Consider the following 19,629-nt stretch of genomic DNA (forward strand, 5'->3'; position numbering starts at 1 on the left):
GTCACTTGTAACTTGTCTTCAAGCTGAATCACATCTGTTAATTATAACATTTTGGCTGCAGGATTGAAGACAATTCCCAATCCAGAGTTTCAAATTTCTACTGATACATCAAAATTCCATCTTCTGAAGTAACCTAGTGTGAGGAACCTTATCAAAGACTTTCTGAAAGTCCAAGTAAACAATGTGCACAGGATTTCCCTCATCCACCATCCCAATGACTTCCTCAAAATAAACTCTGCAAAATTTGTTGGGCAGAAGCTATTTTCTCAGAAGCTCAGTTATGAATTTCTATTGGTCCCTTCATTTCTCTTTAAACATAAAGGACATTTCTTCTGATCCCATTAGCATCTTCCCAAAAAGGGATGTCAGCATGATAGGTCTGTAGTTCCCTGGCTCTGATTTGTCTCCTTTTAAACTGTAGGGAAAGAGGTGGAGAAATGTGAAATATTAAAACGTTATCATTTCACAGCACAGAATAAGACATCAGAATGTGTTTGATCCAATCTGAGAATATATGTTAATGTTCACACAATAGAACATTAATCTGTGGAGAAATGTGAGGAAAAGACAATGTTCAGAGTGACTGGAAAGTTAGTTATTGGCCAACTTCCTAATGACAGTGAAAGAGAGAATCTCATTCTACACAAAGAATAATCCTTTAACTCTGGAGTTGTTTTTGAACCCAATGTAATGACTAACAGAAACATATTTTTAATTTCCCAAACCTGCATTGTCGGAATTCAAGACCAAAACAAAGCAATGCAGTATAATTATTGGTAGAACAGTTCAGATGAACTGCGAATGTTTTCTGCTCTAACATTACACTGAGTGAAGTGCGCAGTAGTTCAATTTCTAATTCTAATCAGTAACATGACCGGACTGTTATAAAACCACAATCAATGAATGTATGTGTAAAACTGCTGAATAATTGTTAGCTTCCAGTCGCCTGTAATTTTAATTAGGAGCATAGGAACAAAGGAGCAGGAGTAGGTCATTCTGCCCATTGAGCCTGCTCCACCATTCACTTTAGATCATGGCCGATCATTTACCTCAATGCCACTACCCTACGTTATCTCCATATCTCTTGATGTTATTAGCATCCAGATAGCTATCAATTTCTGTCTTGAACATGCTCAATGATTGAACTTTCACAGCCCTCTGGAGTAGAGAATTCCAAAGATTTCCTACCCTCTGCGTGAAGAAATTCCTCCTCATCTCAGTCTTAAATGGCCTATCCCTTATTCTGAGACTAGGTCCCCCGGTTCTAGACTCACAAGCCAGGAGACACATCCTAGCTACATCCACCCTGTCACACCCTGTAAGAATTTTGTATTTTTCAATGAGATCACCTCTTATTTTTTGAAAATATAGAGAATACAAACCCAGTTTCCTCAATCTCTTCTCATAAGACAGTGTCCCAGGGACAAGTCTGGTGAATCTGCATTGTACTCCCTCTATGGCAAGTATATCCTTCCTTAAATGAGGATACAAAAACTGTGCACAATATTCCAGGGTTGGTCTCACCAAGGCTCTATACAATTGCAGCAAGACATTTTTACTCCTGTATTCTCATCCTCTTACAATGAAGGCCAACATACCTTTTATCTTCCTAATTGCTTGCTGCACCTGCACGCTCGCTTTTAATGCTCATGAACAAGGACACCAGGTCCTTTTCAACATTAACATTTCCCAACCTCTCACCATTTAAGAAATACTCTGTCGTACTGTTTTTTCTACGAAAGTGGATAACTTCATACCTATTCACATTGTTATGACCAAGGTGGGAGTAATGCAGTGCTAATTCAGTCCCACTACTTCACGGGTCACAACATACTAGTAAAGTTTCCTTCCTACTGAAAATTAGCCAAATTAAACACTTTATTTATCCTCCAGAATAAAACACACCAAACCAGGTTTCTTTAAACAACAACAAAACTAAGTATTTACTAATAAACTAAATCTTAAACAGTAATGGGTTAAATCTGTATATAGAAAAAGATTTTATAGCTTCTTATTCTTCCTAGCCCTCATGCACACATACATGCTTTCAAAAATCGGTTAACTGGGGGAAAAACCTTTTGGTGTTCAACTATTTCTTAGCAATAATGAGATAGTTGGTGGTCATGGGCTGGTAGGATATTTCTAGATCGGAGAGGGATCCCAGAGTCGAATAGTCAGATGCCACTCGAAGTCTGTCCAGGCAGGTTTGATGAACAGTCTGTGATGGGTAGGCGTTCAAGGTAATTCATCTGCAGCAAAGGATGCAGCAACAGCTCTGCCTACATTTTAAAGTAAAAGTCCAGCAATAGAAGCTTTCTTGAAATTTGAAGATCTCCCAAAACACAAACAACAGGAATCACTCTTGAGGCAGAGATTTTCCAGAGAATGGAGACAATAGCAATTTGCTACCTTTAACAATGCAGGGCTTCCACTTAGCAAAGGAGCCTTTCTCCATAGAGAGCAGCAACTCCTCTTTCTCTGGCTCTTTTCCTCTCCAGGGCTGTTTTTCTCTCTCCAGGTCGAACACAGCCACAACTCAGATGTAGGATTCCCTTTCTTAAGAGAGACAAGTCTTCTGTTCAGGGAGAGGTCTTTCTCTGGTTTGCAAAACGAAAAACGAACGAAAAAAACAACTGCCTGCCTGTTTGTTCTGCCTCCTGCCTGCCCAGCACTGGTCTTTCACAAAGCAAAAGTGAAACTGAATTCTTAACAGTAAGTCAGGTGACCTGTCATTTCCCTTGCTGTTGCTTAGAAACAGGTTGCCTTGCAATCTATGCCCACCCAGTTCAGCATTCAGTGTTCTCGGAGAGAAATCCTTTTTTCTCCTAGTCTTTCAAAACACAAAACTCCAAGTTTTCTTTTGAAAAACAAAGCACTTGTAACACCTCCGCCCTTGGCGAAATGAAACACCATTCCTGAATGAATTAGAATTAGAATTAGAACATTACAGCGCAGTACAGGCCCTTCGGCCCTCGATGTTGCGCCGACCTGTGAAACCATCTGACCTACACTATTCCATTTTCATCCATATGTCTATCCAATGACCACTTAAATGCCCTTAAAGTTGGCGAGTCCACTACTGTTGCAGGCAGGGCGTTCCACGCCCCTACTACTCTCTGAGTAAAGAAACTACCTCTGACATCTGTCCTATATCTATCACCCCTCAACTTAAAGCTATGTCCCCTCGTGTTTGCCATCACCATCCGAGGAAAAAGACTCTCACTATCCACCCTATCTAACCCTCTGATTATCTTATATGTCTCTATTAAGTCACCTCTCCTCCTCCTTCTCTCCAACGAAAACAACCTCAAGTCCCTCAGCCTTTCCTCGTAAGACCTTCCCTCCATACCAGGCAACATCCTAGTAAATCTCCTCTGCACCCTTTCCAAAGCTTCCACATCCTTCCTATAATGCGGTGACCAGAACTGCGCGCAATACTCCAGGTGCGGCCTCACCAGAGTTTTGTACAGCTGCAGCATGACCTCGTGGCTCCGAAACTCGATCCCCCTACTAATAAAAGCTAACACACCATATGCCTTCTTAACAGCCCTATTAACCTGGGTAGCAACTTTCAGGGATTTATGTACCTGGACACCAAGATCTCACAGTTCATCGACACTACCAAGAATCTTCCCATTAGCCCAGTACTCTGCATTCCTGTTACTCCTTCCAAAGTGAATCACCTCACACTTTTCCGCATTAAACTCCATTTGCCATCTCTCAGCCCAGCTCTGCAGCCTATCTATGTCCCTCTTTACCCTACAACATCCTTCGGCACTATCCACAGCTCCACCGACCTTCGTGTCATCCGCAAATTTACTAATCCACCCTTCTACACCCTCTTCCAGGTCATTTATAAAAATGACAAACAGCAGTGGCCCCAAAACAGATCCTTGCGGTACACCACTAGTAACTAAACTCCAGGATGAACATTTGCCATCAACCACCACCCTCTGTCTTCTTTCAGCTAGCCAATTTCTGATCCAAAGCTCTAAATCACCTTCAACCCCATACTTCCGTATTTTCTGCAATAGACTACTGTGGGGAACCTTATCAAATGCCTTACTGAAATCCATATACACCACATCCACTGCTTTACCCTCATCCACCTGTTTGGTCACCTTCTCGAAAAACTCAATAAGGTTTGTGAGGCACGACCTACCCTTCACAAAACCGTGCTGACTATCGCTAATGAACTTATTCTTTTCAAGATGATTATAAATCCTATCTCTTATAACCTTTTCCAACATTTTACCCACAACCGAAGTAAGGCTCACAGGTCTATAATTACCAGGGCTGTCTCTACTCCCCTTCTTGAACAAGGGGACAACATTTGCTATCCTCCAGTCTTCCGGCACTATTCCTGTCGACAATGACGACATAAAGATCAAGGACAAAGGCTCTGCAATCTCCTCCCTGGCTTCCCAGAGAATCCAGGGATAAATCCCATCTGGCCCAGGGGACTTATCTATTTTCACACTTTCCAAAATTGCTAACACCTCCTCCTTGTGAACCTCAATCCCATCTAGCCTAGTAGTCTGAATCTCAGTATTCTCCTCGACAACATTTTCTTTCTCCACTGTAAATACTGACGAAAAATATTCATTTTACGCTTCCCCTATCTCCTCTGATTCCACACACAACTTCCCACGACTATCCTTGATTGGCCCTAATCTAACTCCAGTCATTCTTTTATTCCTGATATACCTATAGAAAGCCTTAGGGTTTTGCTTGATCCTATCCGCCAATGACTTCTCGTGTCCTCTCCTTGCTCTTCTTTGCTCTCCCTTTAGATCCTTCCTGGCTAGCTTGTAACTCTCAAGCGCCCTAACTGAGCCTTCACGTCTCATCCTAACATAAGCCTTCTTCTTTCTCTTGACAAGCGCTTCAACTTCTTTAGTAAACCACGGCTCCCTCGCTCGACAACTTCCTCCCTGCCTGACAGGTACATACTTATCAAGGACACGCAGTAGCTGCTCCTTGAATAAGCTCCACATTTCGATTGTGCCCATCCCCTGCAGTTTCCTTCCCCATCCTACGCATCCTAAATCTTGCCTAATCGCATCATAATTTCCTTTCCCACAGCTATAATTCTTGCCCTGCGGTATATACCTGTCCCTGCCCATCACTAAGGTAAACCTAACCGAATTGTGATCACTATCACCAAAGTGCTCACCTACATCTAAATCTAACACCTGGCCAGGTTCATTACCCAGTACCAAATCCAATGTGGCATCGCCCCTGGTTGGCCTGTCTACATACTGTGTCACAAAACCCTCCTGCACACACTGGACAAAAACTGACCCATCTAAAGTACTCGAACTATAGTATTTCCAGTCAATATTTGGAAAGTTAAAGTCCCCCATAACAACTACGCTGTTACTCTCGCCCCTGTCGAGAATCATCTTCACTATCCTTTCCTCTACATCTCTGGAACTATTCGGAGGTCTATAGAAGATTCCCAACAGGGTGACCTCTCCTCTCCTGTTTCTAACCTCGGCCCATACTACCTCAGTAGACGAGTCCTCAAACGTCCTTTCTGCCGCTGTAATACTCTCCTTGATTAACAATGCCACACCCCCCCTCCTCTTTTACCATCTTCTCTGTTCTTACTGAAACATCTAAATCCCGGAACCTGCAACATCCATTCCTGCCCCTGCTCTACCCATGTCTCCGAAATGGCCACTACATTGAGATCACAGGTACCAACCCATGCTGCAAGCTCCCCCACCTTATTCCGGATGCTCCTGGCGTTGAAGTAGACACACTTTAAACCAAGTTCTTGCTTGCCAGTGCCCTCTATCGTCCTTGTAACCTTATCCCTGACCTCACTACTCTCAACATCCTGTGCACTGGAACTACAATTTAGGTTCCCATTCCCCTGCTGAATTAGTTTAAACCACCCCGAAGAGCACTAGCAAATCTCCCCCCCAGGATATTGGTACCCCTCTGGTTCAGGTGAAGACCATCCTGTTTGTAGAGGTCCCACCTACCCCAGAAAGAGCCCCAATTATCCAGGAAACCAAAACCCTCCCTCCTACACCATCCCTGCAGCCACGTGTTCAACTCCTCTCTCCCCCTATTTCTCGCTTCGCTATCACGTGGCATGGGCAACAACCCAGAGATAACAACTCTGTTTGTTCTCGCTCTAAGCTTCCACCCTAGCTCCCTGAATTTCTGCCTTAAATCCCCATCTCTCTTCCTACCTATGTCGTTGGTGCCTATGTGGACCACGACTTGGGGCTGCTCCCCCTCCCCCTTAAGGATCCCAAAAACACGATCCAATACATCACGAACCCTGGCACCTGGGAGGCAACACACCAACTGTGAGTCTCTCGTTCCCACAGAACCTCCTATCTTTTCCCCTAACTATGGAGTCCCCAATGACTAATGCTCTGCTCCTCTTCCCCCTTCCCTTCTGAGCAACAGGGACAGACTCTGTGCCAGATACCTGTACCCCATTGCTTACCCCTGGTAAGTCGTCCCCCGCAACAGTATCCAAAACGGTATACCTGTTGTTGAGGGAAACGGCCACAGGGGATCCCTGCACTGCCTGCTGGTTCCCTCTCCTTCCCCTGACGGTAACCCATCTACCTACTTCTTTTACCTGAGGTGTGACTACCTCCCCATAACTCCTCTCAATAACCCCCTCCGCCTCCCGAATGATCCGAAGTTCATCCAGCTCCAGCTCCAGTTCCCTAACGCGGTTCTCGAGGAGCTGGTGTTTGGTGCACTTCCCGCAGATGCAGTCAGCAGGGACACTCTTGGCGACCCTTACCTCCCACATTCTGCAGGAGGAACATACAACTGCCTTAACCTCCATTCCCACTATTCTAAATTCCATTACAATGTAAAACAGAAATTGAAAAAACAGTATAAACACATTTTCGCATTCATACCCATCATTCATTCTACTGGTAGTTAACACAATTTTTCTTTGTAGCATTGTTGCTCCTGGAACTGAAATAAGGTTAAATTTCTGACAAAGCATTGGCAATAACATCGTTTTTTTCCCCAAAATGTGTCCAATCTTCAAATGATAAGGCTGTAACAATAAACTTTATCTTTATATTCTGGCATTTTGCTTTAAACATTTTTTATGCAAAGGTTGTTTCCATCAGCCAATTGCAACCTTCCAAACATAGTCTCCCAGTTTTTTCATGTGTTGTTTCCAAGTATTCCTAAAGACCAGCACCTCAGCAAGATGACCTGCATCGTTAGGAACTGGCCACTACTGGGTTCACTCGTCTCTGAATTTTTTTTTTGAGTCGGTAATCTGTGTGGTAATACTTGACACTGGAAAACCCCGTCCATTGGAACAAAAACGTCTTCTTTCTGAGCTTGGAGTGTCAAAGGAATTTGCCATTATCTCTCGAACCAAATTTACCTCTAAGACAAATGGCACTGCCCACACTGTAAATAGTCTTCCAAGCAAGAAATTGAGCAAGAGTCTGCCTTCATAACTGCATTGACTTTTCTGTAGCCTAAGCTACAGAACCCTAAGTTGGGTTGACCTGTCAGGTTTAAACACTAATAACTATTGGTGAACTCCAGCTGCTTTGACTCCATTCAGTTACATTGTTTTCCAGCATGGATTTCTACTTTTACTTGAGCCTGTTTGTCTGGACTTAAGCGGTAAGGATGGTGTTTTATAGGCTAAAATAAAAGCAAAATACTGCAGATGCTGGAAATCTGAAATAAAAACAAGAAATGCTGGAAATACTCAGCAGGTCTGGCAGCATCTGTGGAGAGAGAAGCAGAATTAATGTTTCAGGTCAGTGACCTTTCCTCAGAACTAGCAAAGGGAAGAAATGGAATAGGTTTTAAGCAAATAAAGTAGGGGTGGGGCAAGAGATAACAAGTTTTATAGGAATGGATTCCACTATATCCACATCATGTGTGGCTAAGGTTGTACATCCTGGCTTATTCCTATGGACTCTTAAACGCTGTGAAAAGTCTTGTTAGGTCTTCACGTTGTTCTGTCTGTAAGTACAAAAGCATGTTGTCCAATTTTCCTTGCCATTCTGTATTAGCTAACTGGACAGCAGGAGGTTCAATCTGAAAATTGTCTAGGCCTGCTTCTACCTCATCCTCACTATCCTTTTCCTTCTCAATAGTCCCCATTACCTAGCATACCTGTACTGGTTTATCCTCCTCCCTGTGGTAATATTGCATCAACATATTGATATCAAACAGCCAATTCTTTTCCGGGTGATCACGGGTGTCAATCAAGTAATTTACCGTACCCACTCTTTTCACAACTTTATACTGAACCTGCTTTTAATAGTTCACCCTGTAAAGGTAATAATACTAATACTTCATCCCCTAGTTGAAAATTTTGGGTCTTTGCATTCTTGTCCGCCCATTTTTTTATATTGGCTTGGGATGATTTCAGGACACGTTACAAGCTTTTGTGAGCCTTTCCTGGAACATGGTCGCGTATCGAAGGTTCATTCCTTTGTTTGAAGAATCTGTCTTTGATGAGTCTTATTTCTTGTCTGCGGGCAGGCAGTGGTGTAGTGGCATTGTCACTGGACTAGTAACCCAGAGACTCAAGGTATTTTTCTGGGGACATGGGTTCGAATCCCATCACAGCAGAAGGTGAAATGTGAATTAAAAGCTAGTCTAATGATGGCCATGAAATCATTGTCGATTGTTGTAAAAACCCATCTGGTTCACTAATGTCCTTTAGGGAAGGAAATCTGCTGTCCTTGCCTGGTCTGGCCTACATGTGACTCCAGACCCACAACAATGTGGTTAACTCTTACATGCCCTCTGAAATCGCCTAGCAAGCCACTCAGTTGTACCTAACCGCTACAAAGTCAATAAAACAGAATGAAACCAGACAGACCACCCGGCATTGACCTAGGCATCGGAAATTACAACAGCAAACCCAGCCCTGTCGACCCTGCAAAGTCCTCCTTAATAACATCTGGGGACTTGTGCCAAAATTGGGAGAGCTTTCCCACAGACTAGTCAAGCAATTACCTGACATAGTCAAACTCACGGAATCATACCTGACAGACACTGTTCCAGATACTGCCATCACCATCCCAGGGTATGTCCTGTCCTACTGGCAGGACAGATCCAGCAGAGGTGTTGGCACAGTGGAATACAGTCGGAATGGAATTTCCTTGGGAGTCCTCAACATCGACTGCGGACCTGATGAAGTTTCATGGTATCAGGTCAAACTCGGGTAGGGAAACCTCCTGCTGATTACCACCGACCGCCCTCCCTCAGCTGATGACTCAGTACCCCCCATGTTGAACACCACTTGGAGGAAACACTGAGGATGGCAAGGGCACAGAATGTACTCTGGATGCGGGACTTCAATGTCCATCACCAAGAGTGGCTCGGTTACACCACTACTGACCGAACTGGCCGAGTCCTAAAGGACATAGCTGCTAGACTGGGTATGCAGCAGGTGGTGAGGGAACCAACAAGCGGGAAAAACATACTTGACCTTGTCCTCACCAATCTGCCTGCCACAGATGCACCTGTCCATGACAGTATTGGTAGGAGTGACCTCTGCACAGTCCTTGGGAGATAAAGTTCTGCCTTCACATTGAGGATACCCTCCATCGTGTTGTGTGGCACTACCACTGTGCTAAATGGGATAGTTTTCAAATAGATCTAGCAATGCAAAACTGGGCATCCATGGGGTGCTGTGGGCCATCAGCAGCAGCAGAATTGTACTCAATCACAATCTGTAACCTCAAGACCCGGCATATTCACCACTCTACCATTACCATCAAGCCAGGAGACAAAACCAGGTTCAATGAAGAGTGCAGGAGGGCATGCCAGGAACAGCACCAGACATAACTCAAAATGAGGTGTCAACCTGGTGAAGCTACAAATGATTCTGTGATTATGAATATCTTAGGCTGATGCCTGACAAGTCTGTGAGACAGCTCTCTGAATTTTGGCACAAGATGTTGGTGAAGAGGAGTTTACAGGGTTGACTGGGCTGGTTATGCATGTGGTGTCAGGAGCCTCCGTCAACACCAGGTGGTTTGTCTGGTTTTATACTGCTTACACTTTTTTTTACCAATTTGATAGAACTGAGTAACTTGCCAGGCCATTTCAGCCAGCAGTTCACAGTCAGCCACATTGTTGTGTGTCTGTAGTCACCTAGAACCAGCCTGGATAAGGAGGGTGAATTTCTTTCCCAAAACGACATTAGTGAACCAGGTGGGTTTTCATGACAATCTGGTAGATTTCCTGCACAAAATTCTTGATACTAGCTTTATTCCAGATTTATTTACTGAATAGAATTTACATTCCCCAGCTGCCATGGTTGTATATATCTCTGGGTCAGTGGTCCAGGCCTCTGGCTTACTAGTCCAGTGACATAACTGTGTTACTCTACCCTTGGTGAAACACAGAGACCTCAGAGTTTTGTCAGGCTGGAGGTGGTTACAGAGATAGTGAGGGTCCAGGCCATGGAGGGATTTGAAAATAATGAGAATTTTTAAATTGATACGTTGCCGAACTGGGAGCCAATGTCCAGCCAGATAAACTGCTCATTGTCTGATACAATAACAGTGGGATTACTGACAATTCACAGTATAACCCACTTGTGTCCGATGTCAAATTTCCCATTTCTGGAGAAGGTAAGCACCGCTGATGGTTTTAAAAATTAATCCAGTGGAATCTCTACTGTTGTATAACCAGGATCACGTGGGGATTTGTAATGAGATTTCTAATCGTACAGGGCAGGACAGATCATGTTAACCATCAGAGGGAAAATATCACCTGTGTAGGCATCTCCCTGTTCAGTAAATGTTAGAATCAAATCAGGATTTAAAACTTCTTTTCACCATTCTTCACTTTCAGGTGAAGTTTTCATTAACTGAGTTTTAATTTATACACACACCTCTATTGAAGCTGTGAATTAAATCTTGCAACTTTATTGACTAATAAAATGTTTTTCAGAAGTTGTTTTTATATCAATACAGCTAACACTGAAAACCACTTTCTGTCTGTTCTAATTGAAGATGTTCAACAGAAACACAAGGAAACACTCCGGGTACAAACTGAAACACTGAGAGTGAACACTATCCTAATAAAGGAGAAGGTTAAGATTTTCCAGCTGGTTGATCGATACGCTGAGCTAACGGTCATTTCTACTGTTCGAGATCGGACACTTGTAGAACATGAACTGCTGGTAAGAGGCCGAGATCATGAAGAGTGGAGAGAGAAACATCTCCGGAAAGAACTGGAAAAAATCCAAACTGATCAATTATTCCAGAGCAGTTTTTCCTGGGGAAAATCCAAATCTGGGAGTTCAGCAGCAGTGAGTGGAGTCCCGGGGATTGGAAAAACTACAATGGTACAAAAGATTGTTTATGACTGGGCCACTGGGAAAATATACCCAAACTTTCAATTTGTTTTCAGTTTTAAATTCCGGGATTTGAATACAATTAACTGTAGAATAAACCTGAGGAATCTGATACTGGATCAGTATCCTTACTTTGGGAATGTTCTGGGAGAGCTCTGGAAGAATCCAGAGGGATTGCTGTTTATATTTGATGGTTTGGATGAATTCAAGGACACGATCGATTTTACTGACAATCGGAGAAATACAGAACCTCAGTACATGTGCACAGATCCCGAATGCTGGTGTGAAGTGTCTGACATTGTGCAGAGTTTAATACAACACAAGCTGCTCCCAGGATGTTCAGTGTTAGTGACCAGTCGTCCCACTGCATTACATTTATTGGAAAAGGCTAAGATCGGTGTCTGGACTGAAATCCTGGGATTTGTTGGTGATGAACGGAAGGAATATTTCAACAAGTGTTTTGAAGATCAGACGGTGGCAGCAGCTGTTTTCAAACACGTGGAGGAGAACGAGATCCTGTACACCATGTGCTACAACCCTTCCTACTGCTGGATCCTCTGTCTGTCACTGGGTCCCTTCTTTACACAAAGAGACAGGAAACAGCAGCAAGTTCCCAAGACCATCACCCAGCTATATTCCTACTATATTTACAACATTCTGAAAAACCATAGCCGAGAGATTGAAAACCCCCGTGATGTGTTACTGAAGATCGGTGAGATGGCCTTCACAGGAGTCTCCAGGAAGAAGATTGTGTTTAGAAATGGAGATTTGATCAAGTACAATCTGCAACCTTCCCAGTTCCTGTCTGGATTCCTGATGGAACTTTTGGAGAGAGATGATTCTGTCCAGAGTGTGGTTTACACATTCCCGCACCTCACCATCCAAGAGTTTGTGGCTGCACTCGCACAATTCCTGACTGCAGGCCACGGGGACATCCGGAATCTCCTCAGTGACGCCCGCAGGATGCAGGATGGAAGATTTGAGATATTTCTGCGTTTTGTTGTTGGTCTCTCCTCCCCACAGGCAGCTCGACCCCTGGAGGAGTTTCTGGGTCAATTTCTTCATCAAACAACCTGCCAAGTGATTGACTGGGTGAAGGAGAAAGTTAAAGAACAGATTGGAAACACAGGGCGTGAAACTGGTAAAAGGAAGCTCCTGAACACATTGCACTACCTGTTTGAGTCTCAGAATAAAGCTCTGGTTCAGGACACAGTGGGATCTATGGAAATACTTAGATTTAGTAAATTGCAACTGACTCCAATTGACTGTGCGGTCCTGTCTCACGTTATTGGTCTCTGTGATACCATAAAAAACATTGATCTATATAACTGCAACATTCAGTGTGAAGGACTCCAGCGGCTGGGACCCATACTGCACAAATTCCGGGTGTTGAGGTAACTGTTTATTTGTCTCTAACTGTTGAAATGTTGAACAGTCACAGATTGTGTTGTTGCTCTGTAATGAAGGGAAAGAAACAGTTCTGTTGACCCTCAAACTCGGGTGTCAACTGACGTGGCGGACAAAAGACACCAGCACGAGATACTTCGTATAAACACTTTTATTGAGAATTAAATCACTTAGCTACTTGTTATTTCACTTGTTAAACTACTTGTTACAATAAATCACAAGACTCACGGCTTGGACTTCAATACTACCCGTTGTGAGGTGAGGTGATCAGTCTCCCTCTGATGGGTTCTCTTCACTGAAGTGGACTCGGGGTTCCCTTTCCGTGATGGTCCTGCAGGTCTTCTCCTTTCGGGGCTCCTCGCCTCCCCTTCTTATCCAGTTTCTCCCAGCATTGTGAATGTTCTTTGTCACGTACACTCAGGGCCTGGAGTCGTCTGTCTGCTTAGTTTTAAAATCAAAATACATCTGCTGGCCTTCCTTCTTATCTGTAACCTTGTTACCACAGCATCCCACAGTCTCATTGAATGTTTTATCACCCACTGCCTAGCAGGCTGGAAAATAATGACTTCAGCTGCTTCACAGCTCCTTCTCCTTGTGTAAAGCTGGTAACTTTTCCCTTCATGCCTTGCACAGTTTTAGTTGTTAACCTTCGGCTGCAGTTCAGTTAAACCAGAGAGAAACAGATTTAACACAACAATGACAAATAATAAGAGGATTGTTTAGTTTTACCATCAGGACTGGAAAATCTAAAATGGATCCTTGTGAACCATCAGGGATTTTACAATCTGTATGGAATCAGTAAATACAGGTCACTGAAAGGGTCTGATAATTTAATTACAATAAATCATCATTAATAAGTCTGGACAACAGAATGTAAATATAAAATATAAACCAGCAGAACAGAAAATTAATGTCAAATATTTTCCACATCCAGCATTTTAACTAGAAACAGGACAGAAACCCGAGTTTAAATAATTAACATTAGATATTTAATCCAATCCCATGCAGGATGTGTATGTCGAGGGAGACGTTCCCTGGATTGGGAGTATTGGGGAAACAGGAATTATTTTAGCTGTAAATGTTTAGAATTATTCACTGACTAGTGGGGTACCGCAGGGATCAGTGCTTGGGCCCCAGCTATTCAAAATATATGTTAATGACTTGGGTGAGGGAACTAAATGTAACATTTTCAAGTTTGCAGACGACACAAAGCTGGAGGGGGAATGTGAGCTGTGAGGACAGTCCAAAAAGGCTCCAATGTGATTTGGACAAGTTTGGCGAATGCATGGCAGGTGCAGTATAACGTGGATAAATATGAGGTTATCCACTTTGGTTGTAAAAACAGAAAGGCAGATTATTTGAATGGTGATCGATTGGGAAAGGGGGAGGTGCAACGAGACCTGGGTGTCCTTGTAAACCAGTTGCTAAAAGCAAGCATTCAGATGCAGCAAGCAGTTAGGAATGCGAATGGTATGTTGGCTTTCATTGCAAGAGGATTTGAGTACAGGAGCAAGGATGTCTTACTGCAGTTATACAGGGCCTTGGTGAGACCACATCTGGAGTATTGTGTGCAGTTTTGTTCTCCTTATCTGAGGAAGGATGTTCTTGCCATGGAGGGAGTGCAAAGAAGATTTACTAGGCTGATTCCTGGGATGGCAGGATTGACGTATGAGGAGAGATTGGGTTGACTGGGCCTATATTCACGAGAGTTTAGAAGAATGAGAGGGGATCTCATAGTAACCGATAAAATTCTAACAGGACTAGACAGGCTCGATGCAGGGAGGATGTTTCCAATGGCTGGGGAGTCCAGAACCAGGGGTCACAGTCTCAGGATACGGGGTTTGCCATTTAGAACTGAGATGAGGAGAAACTTCTTCACTCAGAGGGTGGTGAACCTGTGGAATTCTCTACTGCAGAAGGCAGTGGAGGTCAAGTCATTAAATATATTCAAGAAGGAGATAGATACTTTAGTGCCAAAGGGATCAAGGAATATGGGGAGAAAGTGGGAACAGAGTACTGAATTAGACCATCAGCCATGATCTTTTCTGAATGGTGGAGCAGGGCTGAATGGCCGAATGGCCGACTCCTCCTATTTTCGATGTTTCTCACTGTAAAAAAAAAGTTACTCCTCATGTACCCCCTGTATGTTTACTCAAAAACTTAAACTTTGTCCAGTCCTTGTACCATCAGCTAATGGGAACAAATATTCTTTGTCTCCCTTATCTAAACCTGTCGTAATCTTGTACACTTGTGTCTGCGTGGGTTTCCTCCGGGTGCTCTGGTTTCCTCCCACAGCCAAAAGACTTGCAGGTTGATAGGTAAATTGGCCATTATAAATTGCCCCCAGTATTGGTAGGTGGTAGGGGAATATTGGGACAGGTGAGGATGTGGTAGGAATATGGGATTAGTGTAGGATTAGTATAAATGGGTGGTTAATGGTCGGCACAGACTCGGTGGGCTGAAGGGCCTGTTTCAGTGCTGTATCTCTAAATCTAAATCAAAAATCTCTATCAGATCCCCTCTCAACCTTCTTTTCTCCAGGGCATTTTACCAGCAGTGGGAACCTCAGTGGCACTGCCACCCACCGGGCAGCCAATTGAGGCAATTAAGTGCCCAATGAAGAGGCATCTCCCACCCTCACTGATATGGGGAGAGTGCCAGGTAAATCCTCCTTTATGGCTGCTCCATGGTCCATGAAGAGGCCTCCTGCTCACAATGGTCACCCTCGTGGCTACAGCACCAATGATGGAAGATGAATTTCCCTCTCCTCCCGATCGCTGAGATCTGTCTGCCTGGCATCGGCAGAGTTAAAGTCTGAATTGGCTGCTGCTGTTAAAATGCTGCCCCAGGGTCCCGTCACCCACTGACACTGGGTCAGGTCCCGTACCCACCGGCACGGGGTTGGGTCCCACCACCCACCGACACTGGGTCAGGTCCCGCCACCCACCGACACTGGGTCAGGTCCCGCCACCCACCGACACGGGGTCGGGTCCCACCACCCACCGACACAGGGTGAGGTCCCGCCACCCACCGACACGGGGTCGGGTCCCACCACCCACCGACACGGGGTCGGGTCCCGCCACCCACCGACACGGGGTCGGGTCTCGTCACCCACCAGCACGGGGTCCGGTCTCACTTTCTATCCTGGCGACAGGATTTCTTTGCTGATGATAAAATTCAGTCCTTATTCTCCATCGACATCCCGTGTGGTTTTCTGTTGAATTGTTTTCGTGATCTCCTCATGGACTGTCTACTCGAACTTGCTAAAATCCTGGTTTTATAATCTTGCTGGAAAAATACAGTTTGTACTTTTCCACACACTTTACCTCTTTCTCATAGTTTCAAACAGATTGTTACTACAACATCTGATACTTACAACAGCTTCTCACAGATTTTCAAGACCTTGCAACTGTCTTATCTTTAACTTTCTAGACAGTCTGCTGAATAAGACATTTTGAATGCAGTCACCCTTACCATCCTGCTGTTGATCAGTCTATTTAACAGTTCCTTTGTTAAATTAATACCTGAAACAAACTCAGATCCTTTAGCAGATAATTAATCCTTAAAACTGGCATCGAAAAATCCACAATCCTTCCGGTGTTTGGATTCCCAGCTCAGGTTTGTGCAGTGATTGGTGGACCAGACCAGGAATGTATGTGATCATAGAACCACAGAAAAATTACAGCACAGAAGGAGGCCATTAAACCCGTCATGTCCCTGCCGGCCGAAAACTATCCTCCCAATTTAATTTCACCTTTCAGCAACTGGTCCATAGCCCCGCAGGTTACAGCACTTCAGGTACATGTCCAGGTATGTTTTAAAAGAATTGAGAGTTTCTGCCTCCACCACCATTCCTGGCAGTGAATTCCAGACACCCACCACCCTCTGGGTGAAAACAGTTTTCCTCATGTCCCTCTAATCCTTCTTCCAATCACTTAAATCTGTGCTCCCTGGTAATTGACCTCTACGCTAGTGGAAACAGGTCCTTCCTGTCTACTCTATCTAGGCCCCTCATAATTTTGTACACCTCAATTAAATCACCCCTCAGCCTTCTCTTCTCTGAGGAAAACAGTCCTAACTTCCCCAATCTATCTACATAACTGAAGTTCCTCATCCCTAAAACCATTCTTTTTAATCTTTTCTGTACTTTCTCCAAAGCCCTCACGTCTTCCCTCAAGTGTGGTGCCTAGAATTGGACACAATACTCCAGCTGAGGCTGAAGTAGTGTCTTACACAGTCATTTGCTGTGATCTGGATTGCACTGCCTGAAATGACAGTGAAACAGATTTAATCATAACTTTCAAAAGGGAATACTTGAAAGGAAAGATTTGCAGGAGGATAGCATCAGGTGAATTGCTCATTCAGAGGGCTGGTACAGACACGATGGGCTGAATGGCTTCCTTCTGCACTGTAACAATTCTGTGATTCTGAAATTGTCCATTTTGGAAGGAGGAATAAAAGAAGCATATTATCTAAATGGTGAGAGATTGCAGAGCTCGGAGATGCAGAGGGGTCTGGGTGTCCTAGTGCATGAATCACAAAAAGTTAGTATACAGGTACAGCAAGTAATTAGGAAAGCTAATAGAATGTTATCCTTTATTGTGAGGGGAATTGAATACAAAAGTAGAGAGGTGATATTTCAGTTATACAGGGTATTGTTGAGACCACATCTGGAGTAATGTGTAGAGTATTGGTCTCCTTATTTAAGGAAGGATGGAAATGCATTGGAAGCAGTTCAAAGAAGGTTTACTAGAGTAATATCTGGAATGGGTGGGTTGTCCTGTGAGGAAAGGTTGGACAGGCTAGACAACTTATCCGCTGGAAGTTTAGAAGAGTAAGAGGCGACTTGATTGAAACATATAAGATTCTGATGGTCCTGACAAGGTGGATGTGGAAAGGATGTTTCCTCTTGTGGGAGAATCTAGAATCAGGGGTCACTGTTTAAAAATAAGGGGTCGCCCATTTAAGACAGAGATGAGAATTTTTTTTTCTTTCAGGTTCGTGAGTCTTTGGAACTTTCTTTCTCAGAAGGCGGTGGAAGCAGAGTCTTTGAATGTTTTTACGTCAGAGGTGGATAGATTCTTCATTCGCAAGGGGGTGAAAGGTTATTGAGGATAGGCAGGAGATCAGCCATGATCCTATTGAATGGAGCAGACTCGAGGGGCTGAGTGGCCTACTCCGCCGACTAATTCTTATGTGAGGAGAACAACCCCAGATTTTCCAATCTAACCTTGTAGCTGAAATCCCCCACCCCTGGAACTGTTCTGTTAAATCTCCACTGCACCCTCTCAGGGACCCTCACATCCTTCCTAATGTGTGGTGACCAAATCTGGACATAATACTCCAATTGTGGCCTAACCAGAGCTTTATAAAGATGCTACATAACTTCCCTGCTTTTGTACTCAATACTTCTATTTATGAGGCCCGAGATCCCTTGGAGGAAGCACTGGGGGTGGCAAGGGCACAAAATGAACTCTGGGTGGGGGAATTCAATGTCCATCACCAAGAGTGGCTCGGTAGCACCACTACTGACTGAGCTGGCCGAGTACTAAAGGACATAGCTGCTAGACTGGGTCTGCGGCAGGTGGTGGGGAAACCAACACGAGGGAAAAACATACTTGACCTTGACCTCACCAATCTGCCTGCCGCAGATGCTTCTGTCCATGATTGTATTGGTAGGAGTGACCACTGCACAGTCCTTGTGGAGATGAAGTCCCCCCTTCACAATGAGGATATCCTCCATCGTGTTGTGTGGCACAATCACTGTGCTAAATGGGATACATTTCAAACAGATCCAGCAATGCAAAACTGGACATCCATGAGGCGCTGTGGGCCATCAGCAGCAGCAGAATTGTACTCAACCACAATCTGTAACCTCATGGCCCGGCATATCCCCCACTCTACCATTAACATCAAGCCAGGAGACCAACCCTGGTTCAATGAAGAGTGCAGGAGGGCATGCCAGGAGCAGCACCAGACATACTTCAAAATGAGGTGTCAACCTGGTGAAGCTACAACCCAGGACTGTCTGTGTGCCAAACTGCATAAGCAGCATGCAATAGACAGAGCTAAGCGATCCCATAACCAACGGATCAGATCTAAGCTCTGCAGTCCTGCCACATCCAGTTGTGAATGGTGGTGGACAACTAAACAACTAACTGGAGGAGGTGGTTCCACAAATATCCCCATCCTCAATGATGGGGGAGCCCAGCATATCAGTGCGAAAGATAAGGTTGAAGCATTTGCAACAATCTTCAGCCAGAAGTGCCGAGTCAATGATCCATCTCGACCCCTTCCTGAAGTCCCCAGCATTACAGAGGTCAGACTTCAGCCAATTCGATTCACTCCGCGTGATATCAGCACCATTCGCGACTCCTCAAATACTGAAGCAGTCTGTGTAGAAATGCAGCAAGACCTGGACAATATCCAGGTTTCGGCTGATAAGTGGCAAGTAACATTTGTGCCACACAGGTGCCAGGCAATGACCATCTCCAACAAAAGAGAATCTAACCATCTTCCCTTGACATTCAATAGCATTACCATCGCTGAATCCCCCACTATCAACATCCTGGGGCCTACCATTGACCAGAAACTGAACTGGAGTAGCCATATAAATACCGTGGCTGCAAGAGCAGGTCAGAGGCTAGGAATACTGCAGCGAGTAACTCACCTCCTGACTCCCCAAAGCCTGTCCATCATCTACAAGGCACAAGTCAGGAATGTGATGGAATACTCTCCACTTGCCTGGATGTGCGCATCTCCAACAACACTCAAGAAGCTCAACACCATCGCAGCCCCTTGATTGGCACACCATCCACAAACATTCACTCTCTCCACCACCGACGCACATTGGCAGCAGTGTGTACCATCTACAAGATGCA

The 19,629-nt window shown here is 44.4% G+C and overlaps 1 protein-coding gene across 1 annotated transcript in view; it reads left to right on the forward strand.

The window, feature by feature from the left end:
* Positions 1 to 19,629, forward strand: part of LOC137362159 (NACHT, LRR and PYD domains-containing protein 12-like) — an 83,368-nt gene that overhangs the window by 41,558 nt on the left and 22,181 nt on the right. Inside the window, exon 6 of the mRNA XM_068026645.1 lies at positions 10,959 to 12,735. Coding sequence (XP_067882746.1) covers positions 10,959 to 12,735 — 1,777 coding nt within the window. The remainder of the gene's footprint in view (positions 1 to 10,958; positions 12,736 to 19,629) is intronic.

This window comes from Heterodontus francisci, unplaced genomic scaffold (assembly GCF_036365525.1).
Source record: "Heterodontus francisci isolate sHetFra1 unplaced genomic scaffold, sHetFra1.hap1 HAP1_SCAFFOLD_1038, whole genome shotgun sequence".
Lineage (NCBI taxonomy): Eukaryota > Metazoa > Chordata > Chondrichthyes > Heterodontiformes > Heterodontidae > Heterodontus > Heterodontus francisci.